General features: G+C 35.0%; 2 protein-coding genes across 3 annotated transcripts; both read right to left on the bottom strand.

The window, feature by feature from the left end:
- Nucleotides 1-2,872: 2,872 nt before the first annotated feature.
- On the bottom strand, nt 2,873-6,970 carry LOC142642716 (uncharacterized). The gene is made up of 8 exons (XM_075817125.1): nt 6,869-6,970; nt 6,607-6,633; nt 6,379-6,501; nt 5,575-5,821; nt 5,074-5,160; nt 4,550-4,636; nt 4,026-4,112; nt 2,873-3,559 (listed from the first exon to the last, which is right to left on the bottom strand). Exons 1-8 carry the CDS (start codon nt 6,922-6,924, stop codon nt 2,993-2,995), a joined length of 1,281 nt encoding a protein of 426 aa, XP_075673240.1. The 5' UTR covers nt 6,925-6,970; the 3' UTR covers nt 2,873-2,992.
- A 750-nt stretch (nt 6,971-7,720) lies between these two features.
- LOC142644747 (uncharacterized) lies at nt 7,721-10,816 on the bottom strand. 2 transcript variants are annotated; one of them, XM_075819321.1, is made up of 6 exons: nt 10,685-10,816; nt 10,428-10,454; nt 10,197-10,319; nt 9,434-9,686; nt 8,804-8,971; nt 7,721-8,435 (listed from the first exon to the last, which is right to left on the bottom strand). In XM_075819321.1, exons 1-6 carry the CDS (start codon nt 10,738-10,740, stop codon nt 7,917-7,919), a joined length of 1,146 nt encoding a protein of 381 aa, XP_075675436.1. In that variant the 5' UTR covers nt 10,741-10,816; the 3' UTR covers nt 7,721-7,916. The 2 variants fall into 2 exon arrangements, with proteins under 2 accessions (XP_075675436.1, XP_075675437.1); XM_075819322.1 differs by lacking the exon at nt 10,428-10,454 and having other exon boundaries at nt 10,197-10,368; nt 10,685-10,762.
- Nucleotides 10,817-12,406: the final 1,590 nt, after the last annotated feature.

Here is a 12,406-nt window from a genome sequence, read left to right as displayed (position 1 = left end):
ACCAAGCACGTGGAGCTTGTTTAAGGCCATAAAGTGCACGTTGAAGGTGACAAACCTTGTTTGATTCAACAGAGAGACCAGGAGGAGGTTGCATATAAACTTCTTCACTCAAATCCCCATTAAGGAATGCATTTTTGACATCCATCTGGAAAAGTTCCCATTTACTGGCAGCAGCAACAGCTAAGAGGGCACGAACAGATGAGATACGAGCAACCGAAGCAAAGGTCTCTTCATAATCAATCCCATACTCCTGTGTAAAACCTTTTGCAACAAGACGAGCTTTGTAGCGCTCAATGGACCCATCAGAGCGAGTCTTAATCTTGTAGATCCACTTACAACCAACCACAGATTTCCCAGGGGGGAGAGTGACCAAGTCCCAAGTATGGTTTTTAGATAATGCATCAAGTTCCTCTTTCATTGCAATCTGCCATAAAGGGTCAGTGGAAGCCTCACGATAGGTGTGAGGCTCGTGCAATGTAGCAAGGGCAGTGTAACAATGATAGTCAAGTAAATGTGCAGGAATGGACCTTACCCGAGTTGAGTGACGAGGTGGAATGTCTTGTACATGATCTTTAAGCAGAGCAGGAGCAAGGGAACCAGGATCAAGGTTGGGTAGCTCGTCTTCAACCTGTTCATCTTCCACCTGTTCATTAAAAGGGGAACTTGGAAAGGGATCAAGGATTTCTGGTGGTTGGACAGAGAAGTTAATAGGAGAATCAGGAGTAGCTACAGAAGGATCAGGATCAGCTATAGGAGGGTCAGGAGCAGCTACAGAAGGAATTTGCGTCTCATCTGGAAATAGATCTAAGACAGAAGAGGAAGATAAAGAAGCACGAAAATGAGAGAGCTCGACAAAGAGGCGATGTTCCCAAAAGACAACATTGCGGGAGACACGAAGACGATGAGAAATAGGATCATAACACCGATACCCCTTTTGAGTTTCGCCATAACCAAGAAAACACCAAAGTCTTGACCTAGGCTCAAGTTTGTTATGCTCAATGGTCCAAATGGAGAGCTCCAGAATATCTGCAAGGATGAACACACTCTCAGAGAGTGTCAGTGTAGGGTCGGCCTATTAGCCAACAACCCTCCGATAATTTAATCAGTACCTCACAAGATCTCCATGAACTCTAAAAAGCATAAGAATAAGAGAGCCCCTTTTTTTGGAATGTAATATATTTAACTTCCTAGTAGCTTTTGCAAGGCCGTCCGTGTTTTACTAGTTATCCGTTTGAACTTTAGACTATTTTGAATAAATGATAATTTTTCTCAGGCCATATTTATCTTTTTCCCTTTGGATGGGGTGGTTCCCTCGTCAATTGGATTCTAGGTTTTAATTTGGTGAGAAACGCTCAACAATTTTTTTTCTTGTCTTTCCAAACCTCAAATAAATTAAATACAAAAATACTGTTAATGCCAGGAGGAAGAAACTCCATCCAAACTAATAAAGGAAAAGAATACCTTGTTCTCCTAAATAATGCATGTGCTACTACATTACTTTGCCTGTATTTGTGAATTGAGAGAAAAAGTAGCTTTAAAGAGAGCCAGCAAAAGACAAAGTGTATTTGACTAAGTGACCAAATTAAGAGTTGTGCATATCTCTATGAGGAAGTGCATTGATGGCAATCTTTGAGTCGCCTTCGAAAATGGAGTGGTGGATGCCAATCTCATGAGCAAACTTAACAGCTCGTCTAGAAGCTAAAATCTTCAAAATCACCACAAAGGATGGCAATGTAATTTTTTCTGATAAAGATGTCATAACTTCCCCTTATTCACAAATAAAATTTTGAAATAGGGATTGTCTATCAACATACAAAACTTGACTCTATCTTAGAAATCATTTTAATTTTAATTATCCATTCCAAACTATAAGAATATTGTAATGTATTTACAAAACTGAACAATCATCATTTTGATTTAGAGTTGCCAAGAGCCTTGTTGTAATCAATCAACACTTTGTGATATTTGCAAAAGAGAGGTTCATAATTTAAATCTTTCGTCTCCCAATTGTTAAATTATCAACAACAAAAAAATTCTAATTCCGAGGTAATATGCAACATCTACCCCCAGTGTAGAAATTGCCCATAACATGAAAGTCTGCAGTCTAAACCCAAACTAAATAAATTTAATAATCACCATTATATATTTGAGATTAATTTGTCCACTATCACGTAAGTTTATCCTTACGACCAAACTAGGACTACATATAACAATTTTTGCACACAAGCCATAACTTGCAACTTAGCATAGTTACAAGTTTATAACGATATTGACACCGGAATATCTCATGCGAATAATTATAACTTGGCTAAATTTGAACATCAAATTGGTGAAATTGCACTTGTGTCCCTTCCTTACCCTCCCAAAAAATCTATTATCAAATATTCAATACTATGGACATTAAAATATAAATCTATCGTTTTGAAAAAGGAATCAATAAAAATCATCTACAACTTTTGGTACATACAAATCCTGTACTTAGATATGGAACACCTTTTGACACTTAGAAATTTAGAATCAAGTCCCTTTGTCATGATAAGTGTCAAGCTAATATTTTATATGAACAAGAATTAATTGAAGTTAAATCCCACATGTTAAAAATATATTGAAATCTCAGTAACTACTAACTAGAAAATATTGGTCAAAATATGGTAATATTGTAGATCTGTCACATACATGCTTTTAAATTTGATTCTAACTGTGTACAGTTAGTTAGCTTACAGGACTAGGAACTCAAAAACTTTACTCCAGGATGTGACTGTCATCCAGAACTACTAGTGTGCTTTGGATTAGTTCGTTGTTAAAAGTTGACAAAAGCGCAATTATACCTAGAGGATGTGAGGCATTAAAAAGCAACACATAAGCAAACAAGTTAAAAGGCTAAAAGAAAAAAGACTAATCTGAACTCAAAAAGAAAGTCGTCATCAATCTTTAGACACCAAACTACATACTAAAGATTTGAGATTTTTTTGATCTAAAATGCCATAGCAATTTAGGCATGCTGACCTCCTACAAGACCTGCCAATTCTTGAATCCGGGCCAAGTGCTTCTTTCCCTTATGGTGAGATTCCAAGTCGACTTTAGAACCGCACCTTAAATTGCATATGTAACACCATAACGGAGAATGAGTGTTTTGAACAACTTTCTTTGAATTTTTTTGCAGGCCATGCAATCCCCTTTGTTTGATATTAACTTCCTCTTTCAATCCATTGCTGGATGCACATTTCTTTTGTGTCTGTTTAGGATGTTCGTGCTTCTTTGGTGTTGAGGTAGGGAAACCTTTGTTTTTGGCTCTGGTAATTAATTTCAGCTCCTCACAAGTGGCCCTGTGTCTCTTTCCTCGAAGGTGGGAATTTAAAGTTGTCTCACTTTGGGTTGTGACCTGACATATGGCACAAGTCCACTCTTTCTGGACTTCCATGAAATCAGGTATACAAGTCCACTCTTTCTGGACTTCCATGAAATCAGGTATACTCTTCGTTGTATCCCTTTCTTTCATATCTGTTACTATCGCTGCGCTTTTCTTAGTCTGAACAAGGGTAGACTCTATTGGAGTATCCTACAAGTGTAGCAAATTAAACAGAAATTAACAATAGTGATTGAGAGTTGTGATAAATATACTTACCTTGGAAAAGACATGCCTTAATAATTTAAATGTGAATAGAAAATAGGCATCTAATTGCAGGATTACGTACAACCAACATTACCAATACTTTCATTTCTTTAATTTCAATATATACATGATTATGATTCCAACAATTTAGTATACAGTGGAGCACGCTTATGAGCTCATTTGCAACTCCAAAATCATTAACTAATCATGTCCAAATCATGTTTTGACATAGTTTCAAGCATCATAAAACATGGTTTCTATGCATATTCATTCTTTTTTATTTATTTTTTTATGAGTGAATGTTTCTATGCATATACCTAATTCATAATATTTTTCACCCCTTTTTATAAAGAATTCGAATGTCCACAAATTTAATAATGACCTTCTAAGTAAACAGAATGTATGAACTTACCCTGTCAATTGCAGTGACTTCATTTTTCTCGGTTACTTCAACAGCTTTGATTTCTTCTGGCTCAATATTATGCTCAATGAACTTTGACTGAATTAAGATAAATGAGAAGATAAGCTCATCAGGAAGTTTACGAATTAAATCGTTTGTTATAATGAAGAAACACGACCTAATTTTTTTCCCCCTGCCTTCAGAATATTCTCAATTCTTAATCAAATTTCAAAGAAATTTTAACTTAAAAATAAACTTGAGTCTAAGATACTACTGATGCTATCACACGCTGAAAGCTTTAAGTACAAAAATATCTTTTCATACAATCTTCCTCACCTCCGTTTTGGGTTTGCCTTGCATTCATCTAACCTAAACGCTATACTTTACAAGTATACAAATCTTATTCGCATCAGCATGTATATGTATACCACAAGTACAGGGCCAATTTTCAATGAAATTGATCCCTTTCAATAAAGAATTCGAATGTCCACAAATTTAATAATAACCTTCTAAGTAAACAGAATGGGTGAACTTACCCTGTCAATTGCAGTGACTTCATTTTTCTCGGTTACTTCAACAGCTCTGATTTCTTCTGGCTCAATATTATGCTCAATGAACTTTGACTGAATTAAGATAAATGAGAAGATAAGCTCATCAGGAAGTATACGAATTAAATCATTTGTTATAATGAAGACACACGACCTAATTTTTTTCCCCCTGCCTTCAGAATATTCTCAATTCTTAATCAAATTTCAAAGAAATTTTAAATTAAAAATAAACTTTAGTCTAAGATACTACTGATGCTATCACACGCTGAAAGCTTTAAGTACAAAAATATCTGTTCATACAATCTGCCTCACCTCCGTTTTGGGTTTGCCTTGCATTCATCTAACCTAAACGCTATAGTTTACAAGTATACAAATCTTATCCGCATCAGCATGTAAATGTATACCACAAGTATAGGGCCAATTTTCAATGAAATTGATCCCTTTCAATAAAGAATTTGAATGTCCACAAATTTAATAATAACCTTCTAAGTAAACAGAATGGGTGAACTTACCCTGTCAATTGCAGTGACTTCATTTTTCTCGGTTACTTCAACAGCTTTGATTTCTTCTGGCTCGATATTATGCTCAATGAACTTTGACTGAATTAAGATAAATGAGAAGATAAGCTCATCAGGAAGTTTACGAATTAAATCGTTTGTTATAATGAAGACACACGACCTAATTTTTTTCCCCCTGCCTTCAGAATATTCTCAATTCTTAATCAAATTTCAAAGAAATTTTAACTTAAAAATAAACTTGAGTCTAAGATACTACTGATGCTATCACACGCTGAAAGCTTTAAGTACAAAAATATCTGTTCATACAATCTTCCTCACCTCCGTTTTGGGTTTGCCTTGCATTCATCTAACCTAAACGCTATAGTTTACAAGTATACAAATCTTATCCGCATCAGCATGTATATGTATACCACAAGTACAGGGCCAATTTTCAATGAAATTGATCATGTAATAAAATGAACTAACCAATCTCAGGAATTACTACCCCTAACATACCTCACTAGAAAGAAGTTCCTTTGAAGCTTCAGATTCATTCTGTTTCTGGTATCTCTCTGCCTCAGGAGGAAAGTCATCTCTCTTTAGATAAGGCTTCTTCCACTCATTGAACAAGTTGATGACAAATTGTGGTTCCAAGGAGAGACAGGGTTGGACAAGGAGTTCATAGAAATAGAGAGCACTGCTGAAGTGAGGAATCATCAACCGGTACATGATTATTAGCTTCATGGTAGGCCAGAATGGTAGCCTGATATGGACAGTGTTACCAAAAATTTAATAAAACTATGTAAGTAATGTAAAAGATAAGATAATCAACTAGCTCTGGATGATGAAGCACATTGAAAATTATGTAACATAATTCTCCAATTCTTCATAAAACTACCCATGACCAAGAAGTAGAGGAAAAGAGAGAAGAAAACCTACGGCCACATTTTGGTAACTATAAATGACTGAACTATGAGGATTAATTCTGAAAGTGATCAATTGTTGATTATGAAAATCCAGAACAATTATAATGCTTTACCTATATTCACATTTCAATTCACTATACCATTCAATACATTTTCATAGACTGAAAAGCATAGCTGATTTGGGAAATCTCAAGTAATCAAAGTTATAAAACAACTTGGCCGAAAATGCACGAGAGTGAATTTGTCTGAAACCTTTCTCTCATCAACGATCAATCTATGGTTCCCACAAAATTTAAAAGCTTTAGATATACAATAAACAGAGAGATAATACTTAGTAGGAGAAAGGCAATAAGGCAAGCCAAAAGAAATATCAAATGGACTGTAAAAAAATTACCATTCAAGAAGCTTCATGAAAGCATGCTCAAAGAGTAAAATCAACGAGTAGAGAACCCAATAAGCGACCAACTTCCGAGTGTCCGAATTCGAATTACTCTCAATAGCACGAATTGAAGCGCATCTATCAAGAATACAGTCATCATTATCATCATCATCACCACCTCCATATATATATATAATGAAAGGAGGGAAATAATTAAACAACATGTCAGAGAGAGAGACTTACAGAGGATACCCCAAAGAGAAGAGAGGCCTGTAAGTACGTGACAAGAAAAGAAGAAGGGATTAAGGTGTGAAATTAAACAGAGAAAATCACCTATAATGTATTAATGTGTGTGTAAGAATGTGTATAATAGGATGTGTGTAATAAACACTACCCTAATCATAAAAAGAAAACAACAATTCTGAAAGTTTTGAGAGAAATAAGACATAGCCCATGAAACTCATTTCAGTTTGAAAAAAAAAAAGAAAAAAAAGCAGAGATATACCATGCAAATAGGTCAAAGCATTTCAATGAAAATAAGAGATAGCCCACGAAACCCATCTCTAAATCTCTGGTGTGGTCTTTTTCTTGAATCTCCAACTCCAAGCTGAAGATGATTGTAATGGTGAGAAGAATGGGAGAACGAAAAGACAAAACGTTACAACGTATTAGCACGAATATTAATTTGGAGAGTGAAAAAAAAAGGCCATGAAAGAGTAAAGTCAGTTTATTCTTCTTGGAAGCAGAGAGATGACCTTTCGGTATCTTAATCGTTACTTAAAGTAAGTTAATGCCACGAGATGACAGTGCCATTCTTGCATCGTGGTACGTCATAGTCGTATATATACGAGGAAGGAGAACCAATTAAGGTTTTGGCTACTCGCTCGTGTATGTCCACATTGCAGAACTACATCGGTTTGCATGAGTGACACGTGTTCTGGATAAAGTAGAATTGTCCAACGGTTGGTGTGGTGAGTATAGATGTTCTTCTCGTACGGTATAGATGCACATGCACAAGATGCATGATACACGTGCCAATTAAAAGGGGTTTTGATTCTTTTCAATTCTCTACTATGGAACATTGAGTAACAAATTACGTTTGAAAAGAAGTTTTTCTTTCATTTTGGGTTAATTGCGTAAATGGTTCTTAAACCATATAATTATTCATTTTGATTCAAAATTGTCAAGAGTCTTGTGGTAACTCAATTCATACTTTTTGGTATTTTTAATAAAGATTTTCGTGATTGAAATTTAGTTTTCAACAGTCAAATTATCAAAAAAAAAAAAAAAAAATTCAATTCAAAGTTAATATGCAATATCTACCATCCCAATATAGAAATCGTGAAAGTCTATGCAGTCAATACCCAAAATTACGGTGTACTCTGGATTATTTTTTTGTTGAAAGATGACCAGAGAAGTGAGGCTTTAAAATGCAACACAACCAAATAACTATAAAAAAAAAAAAAACCAAACTCACAAAACAAAGTTGTCATCAATCTTAGTCACCAAACTACTATGATTTCTCAGTTGTTAATCTAAATTGCCAAAGTAATTTAGGCATGCTGACCTTCTACAAAATCTGCCAATTCCTGAATCCGGGCCAAGTGCTTCTTTCCCTTAAGGTGAGCATCCAAGTTATCTTTACTGGGGCACCTTACGTTACATATGTAACACAATAGCGGAGATCGAGTGTCCTGAACAATTTTCTTAGAATTTATTTGCAGGCCATGCACATCCCATTGTTTTATATTAACTTCCTCTTTCAATCCATTGCTGGATGCACATTTCTTTTGTGTCTGTATATGTACATGTTTCTTTGATGTTGAAGTGGGGAAACCTTTCTTTTTGGCTCTGGTAATTGCTTTCAGCACCTCATAATTTGCCTTGTGTCTCTTTCCTTGAAGGTGGGAATTCAAAGTTGTCTCACTTTGGATTGTGACCTTACATATAGCACAAGCCCACTCTTTCTGGACTTCAGTGAAACCAGGTGTACTCTTTGAGGTTACATTCATATCTGTAAGTGTCTCTGTGCTTTTCCCAGTCAGAACAAGGGTGGACTCCATGGGAGTAACCTACAAGTGCAGCAAATTAAACAGAATTGACAATAGTAATTGATAGTTGTGATACATATATTTACCTAGGAAAAGACCTGCCTTAATGACTTAAATGTGAATAGAAAATAGGCATCTAACTGCAATATATATATTCCACACGCTTATGAGTTCATTAACCAATCATGTCCAAATCATGTTTTGACATAGTCTGAAGCAACATGGTTTCTATGCATATTCCCTTCTTCTTTTGTTTTTTGTTTTTTTGTTTTCTCCTTTCTGAGTGAATGTTTCTATCCATATTCGAAATTCATAAACCTTTTCACCCCTCAAGAAATGCCCACATATTGTATTATGACCTTCCAAGTAAATAGAAAAGGAGAACTTACCCTCTCAATTGCAGCAACCTCATTTTTTTCTGTTACTTCAACATCTTCGTTTTCCTCTGTTACTTCAACATCTTCGTTTTCTTCTGTTACTTCAACATCTTCATCTTTTTCTGTTACTTCAACATCTTTGTCTTCTTTCTGCCCGACATTGTTCTCTATGGACTTTGACTATTAAGAATCATTTAAGATAAATGAGAAGATAAGCTCATCAGGAAGTTTATGAGTTAAATAATTAATTATAATGAAGAAACAAGTACTAATGGTTTTTCTTTCCCACCTTCAGAATAACATCTCAATGGCCTAATTAAATTTCAAAGAAATTTGAACTTAAAAATAAGCATGATTATAAGATACAACAGATGCTATCACACTCAAAACATTAAGCACAGATATATATGTTTGTACAATCTTCCTAACCTCAGTTGTGGGTTTGCCTTACATTCATACCTAAACCCTATAGTTTACATGTATTTGAACCTTATCCGCACATATATGTAGACACAAAACGATCCCTCAAGTACAGAGGCAATTCTCATTCAAATTGATCCAGTGATAAATCCTCTAATCAGAGATTAACTAGCCATGCAATCTCAGCCCCACTTACCAGCCTAATTACTACACTTGACATACCTCATCACTAGAAATAAGTTCCTCTGAAGCTTCAGATTCATTTTGTTTCTGGAATCTCTCAGCTGTCTCAGTAGGAAAGTCATCTCTCTTTAGATAAGGCTCCTTCCACTCATTGAACAAGTTGATGACAATATGTGGTACCAAGGAGAGACAGGGTTGGACAAGGAGTTCGTAGAAATAGAGAGCACCGCTGAAGTGAGGAATCATCAGCCAGTACATGATCATTAGCTTCATGTGAGGCCAGAATGGTAGCCTGATATGGACACAGAAAGAGTTACTAAAAGTTAGAAAAAGCAAGTAAATAATGTAAAATTTGAATGATGATGAAGCACATTGAAAATTATGAAACACGATATATTCTCCAATTCTTCATAAAATGACTGAACTATGAGGATGCTGAAGGTAGTTGTCAATTGTTGATTTGTGAAAACCCAGAAAGAATAAAAAGCTCTACTTATATTCACATTTCAATTTAGTAAACCATTCAATACAATTTCAGGGACTGAAAAGCATAACTGATTTGGGAAATCAATGAAGAACGTAAACAAAGTTTAAAAAAATAATAATAAAAAAATAAAAAACTTGTCAAAAAATGCGCAAGTGAATTTTTCTGAAACCTTACTATCATCAACGATCAATCTATATATGGTTCCCACAAAATTTAAAAGCTTTAGATATATATACAATAAACAAATGGATACTTATAGGGGCAAGGCAATAAGGCAACCAAACAGAAACATATAATGGAGGCTAACAAAATTACCACTCAAGAAGCTTCATGAAAGCATGCTCAAAGAGTGAAATCAACGAATAGAAAACCCAATAAGCGATCAACTTCCGAGTGTCCGAATTCGAGTTACTCTCAATAGCACAAATCGAAGCACATCTATTAAGAATACAATCATCATAATTATCATCATCACCACCCCTTCCACCTATATATATATAACAAAAGGAGTGAAAGAAACAACACATGTTAGAGAGAGATACTTACAAAGGATAACCCAAAGAAAAGAGAGGCCTGCAAATACGTGACAAGAAAAGAAGAAAGTATAAACATGTGAAATTAAACAGAGAAAATCACATATAGTGTACTAATGCGTGTAATAAAAATGTGTATAATAGGGTGTGTGTGTAAACCCTAATCATAAATTAGAGAACAATAATTCTATGAGTTTTGAGAGAAATAAGACATAACCCATGAAACCCATTTCAGTTTGAAAAAAAAAGAAAAAGAAAGGAGAGATATACCATGCAAATAGGTCAAAGCATTTCAATGCAAAGAAGAGATAGCCCACGAAACCCATCTCCAAACTCAACTCTCTGGTGTGGTCTTTCTCTTGAATCTCCAACAACTAGAAGCAAAAGATGATTGAAATGATGAGAAGAATGGGAGAACGAAAAGACAAACGTTACAACGTAGAAACAGGAACATTAAAAATAAAAAATAATAAAAAGGCAGTGAAAGAGTAAAGGCAGCTTATTCTTCTTGGAAGCAGAAATGACCTCTGGGTATCTTTCTCGTTACGTAAAGTAAGTTTGATGCCATGAGATGACGATTCCCTTCTTTCATCGTAGTACGTCATGTATATATGAGACAGGAGAACCAATAATTATGATTTTTGCTGCTCGCCCGTGTAGGCCATTGCAGAACTAAATAAGTTTGCATGAGTGGCACGTTTGCTGGATAAAGTAATCTGGCGTAAACGCATTTTTAGTTTTTATATTTTAATTTTTTTTTATTTTGATTTTTATATTTTAATTTTATTATTTTTAGTTCTTAAACCAATTAATACGTGTTATTTTTGTTATTTTCGTTGGTTAACCGACGAAAATATTTGAGGTAGCTAACAGAGGAATTAAAATATTATAAAAAATGTCACATCACCCATGACACATCAGCATATAAATTTAAAAAATTAATTTATTAATTTTAACTAAATAAAAAATTAAAAACAGAATTAAAAACCAAAATTCACATGAATTAACATCTAAAAGTTTCTTAAATAAGAACACCTACCCAAAAATTTTAAAAACCAAAAAATTAACATAAGATCCAAACCTGAACACTATTCTCAAACCGGCCACACACTTTTTCTTTTTTTCATCTCAAACTCAAATTCAAACTCTATTCTCTCATCTCAAACTCAAACTACACAGCCACACACTATTCTCTCATCTCAAACTCTCTCTTCCATCTCAAACGCTCTGTTCTCTCATGGCTCATACCTGAGCTCTCTCTCCTCTCATGGCCGATCCATCTCATAACTGAAGACCCATGGCCGAACCTCATGGTTGAAGACCCAAAGACCCATGGCCAAAACCCACGCCTATCATCTCATTCTTTTTCTCTCTCTTCTCTCATCTCTCATCTCAAACCTGGGCTCTCTCTCTTCTCTCATGGCCGATCCATCTCATAGATGAAGACCCATGGCCGAACCCCATGGTTAAAGACCCAGAGACCCGTGGTTGAAGGCCTAAAGACCCATGGCCGAAATCGCATCATCTCTCTCTTTGGCTAGGATCATTTAGAGGAAATCAAATCTGAAATTAATGAGGATTGGCTTGTGTTTTGGTATTTTTGGTTTTGTGTTTTGATCTGACTGGTTTGGGTTTTGGTATTTTTGGTTTTGTGCTTTGATCTGACCGTGGTTTGGGTTTTGGTATTTTTGGTTTTGTGTTTTTTATCTGACCGAGGTTTGGGTTTTGTTAGTTGATTGTGTTAGCATTGCTAAGTTTGATCATGGTTTTGTAGGTGTTTTTGTCTGTTTGGTTGCTAAGGAAATGCAAGAAAATAGAAGAAAGTCTTGAATTTTTTAATTTTCTGGGCATCCATGTTCTTGGAGAAGAACATGAAGAACAATAAAATATTGGTGTAAATGCACTTTTAGTTTGTTACTGTGTTCTTTGTGTTTTTAAATTTGAGTTTGTGTTTGGTTCTGGGTTTTTGCTCTTATATTCTTGTGTTGATGT

The sequence above is a fragment of the Castanea sativa genome, chromosome 7 (assembly GCF_040712315.1).
Source record: "Castanea sativa cultivar Marrone di Chiusa Pesio chromosome 7, ASM4071231v1".
NCBI classification, from domain to species: Eukaryota; Viridiplantae; Streptophyta; class Magnoliopsida; order Fagales; family Fagaceae; genus Castanea; species Castanea sativa.
This window is presented reverse-complemented; position numbering and strand designations above follow the sequence as displayed.

Coding starts and splice junctions, on each gene's coding strand:
- LOC142642716 (XM_075817125.1), bottom strand. CDS start 6,924: ATGGGTTTCGTGGGCTATCTCTTATTTTCATTGAAATGCTTTGACCTA. Junction 6,634..6,868: donor TGCTTTGACCTATTTGCATG/GTATATCTCTGC, acceptor ACGTACTTACAG/GCCTCTCTTCTCTTTGGGGT. Junction 4,637..5,073: donor AAGTCACTGCAATTGACAGG/GTAAGTTCACCC, acceptor ATCTTAATTCAG/TCAAAGTTCATTGAGCATAA.
- LOC142644747 (XM_075819321.1), bottom strand. CDS start 10,740: ATGGGTTTCGTGGGCTATCTCTTCTTTGCATTGAAATGCTTTGACCTA. Junction 9,687..10,196: donor TTCATGAAGCTTCTTGAGTG/GTAATTTTGTTA, acceptor TGTCCATATCAG/GCTACCATTCTGGCCTCACA. Junction 8,972..9,433: donor AACTTATTTCTAGTGATGAG/GTATGTCAAGTG, acceptor GATTCTTAATAG/TCAAAGTCCATAGAGAACAA.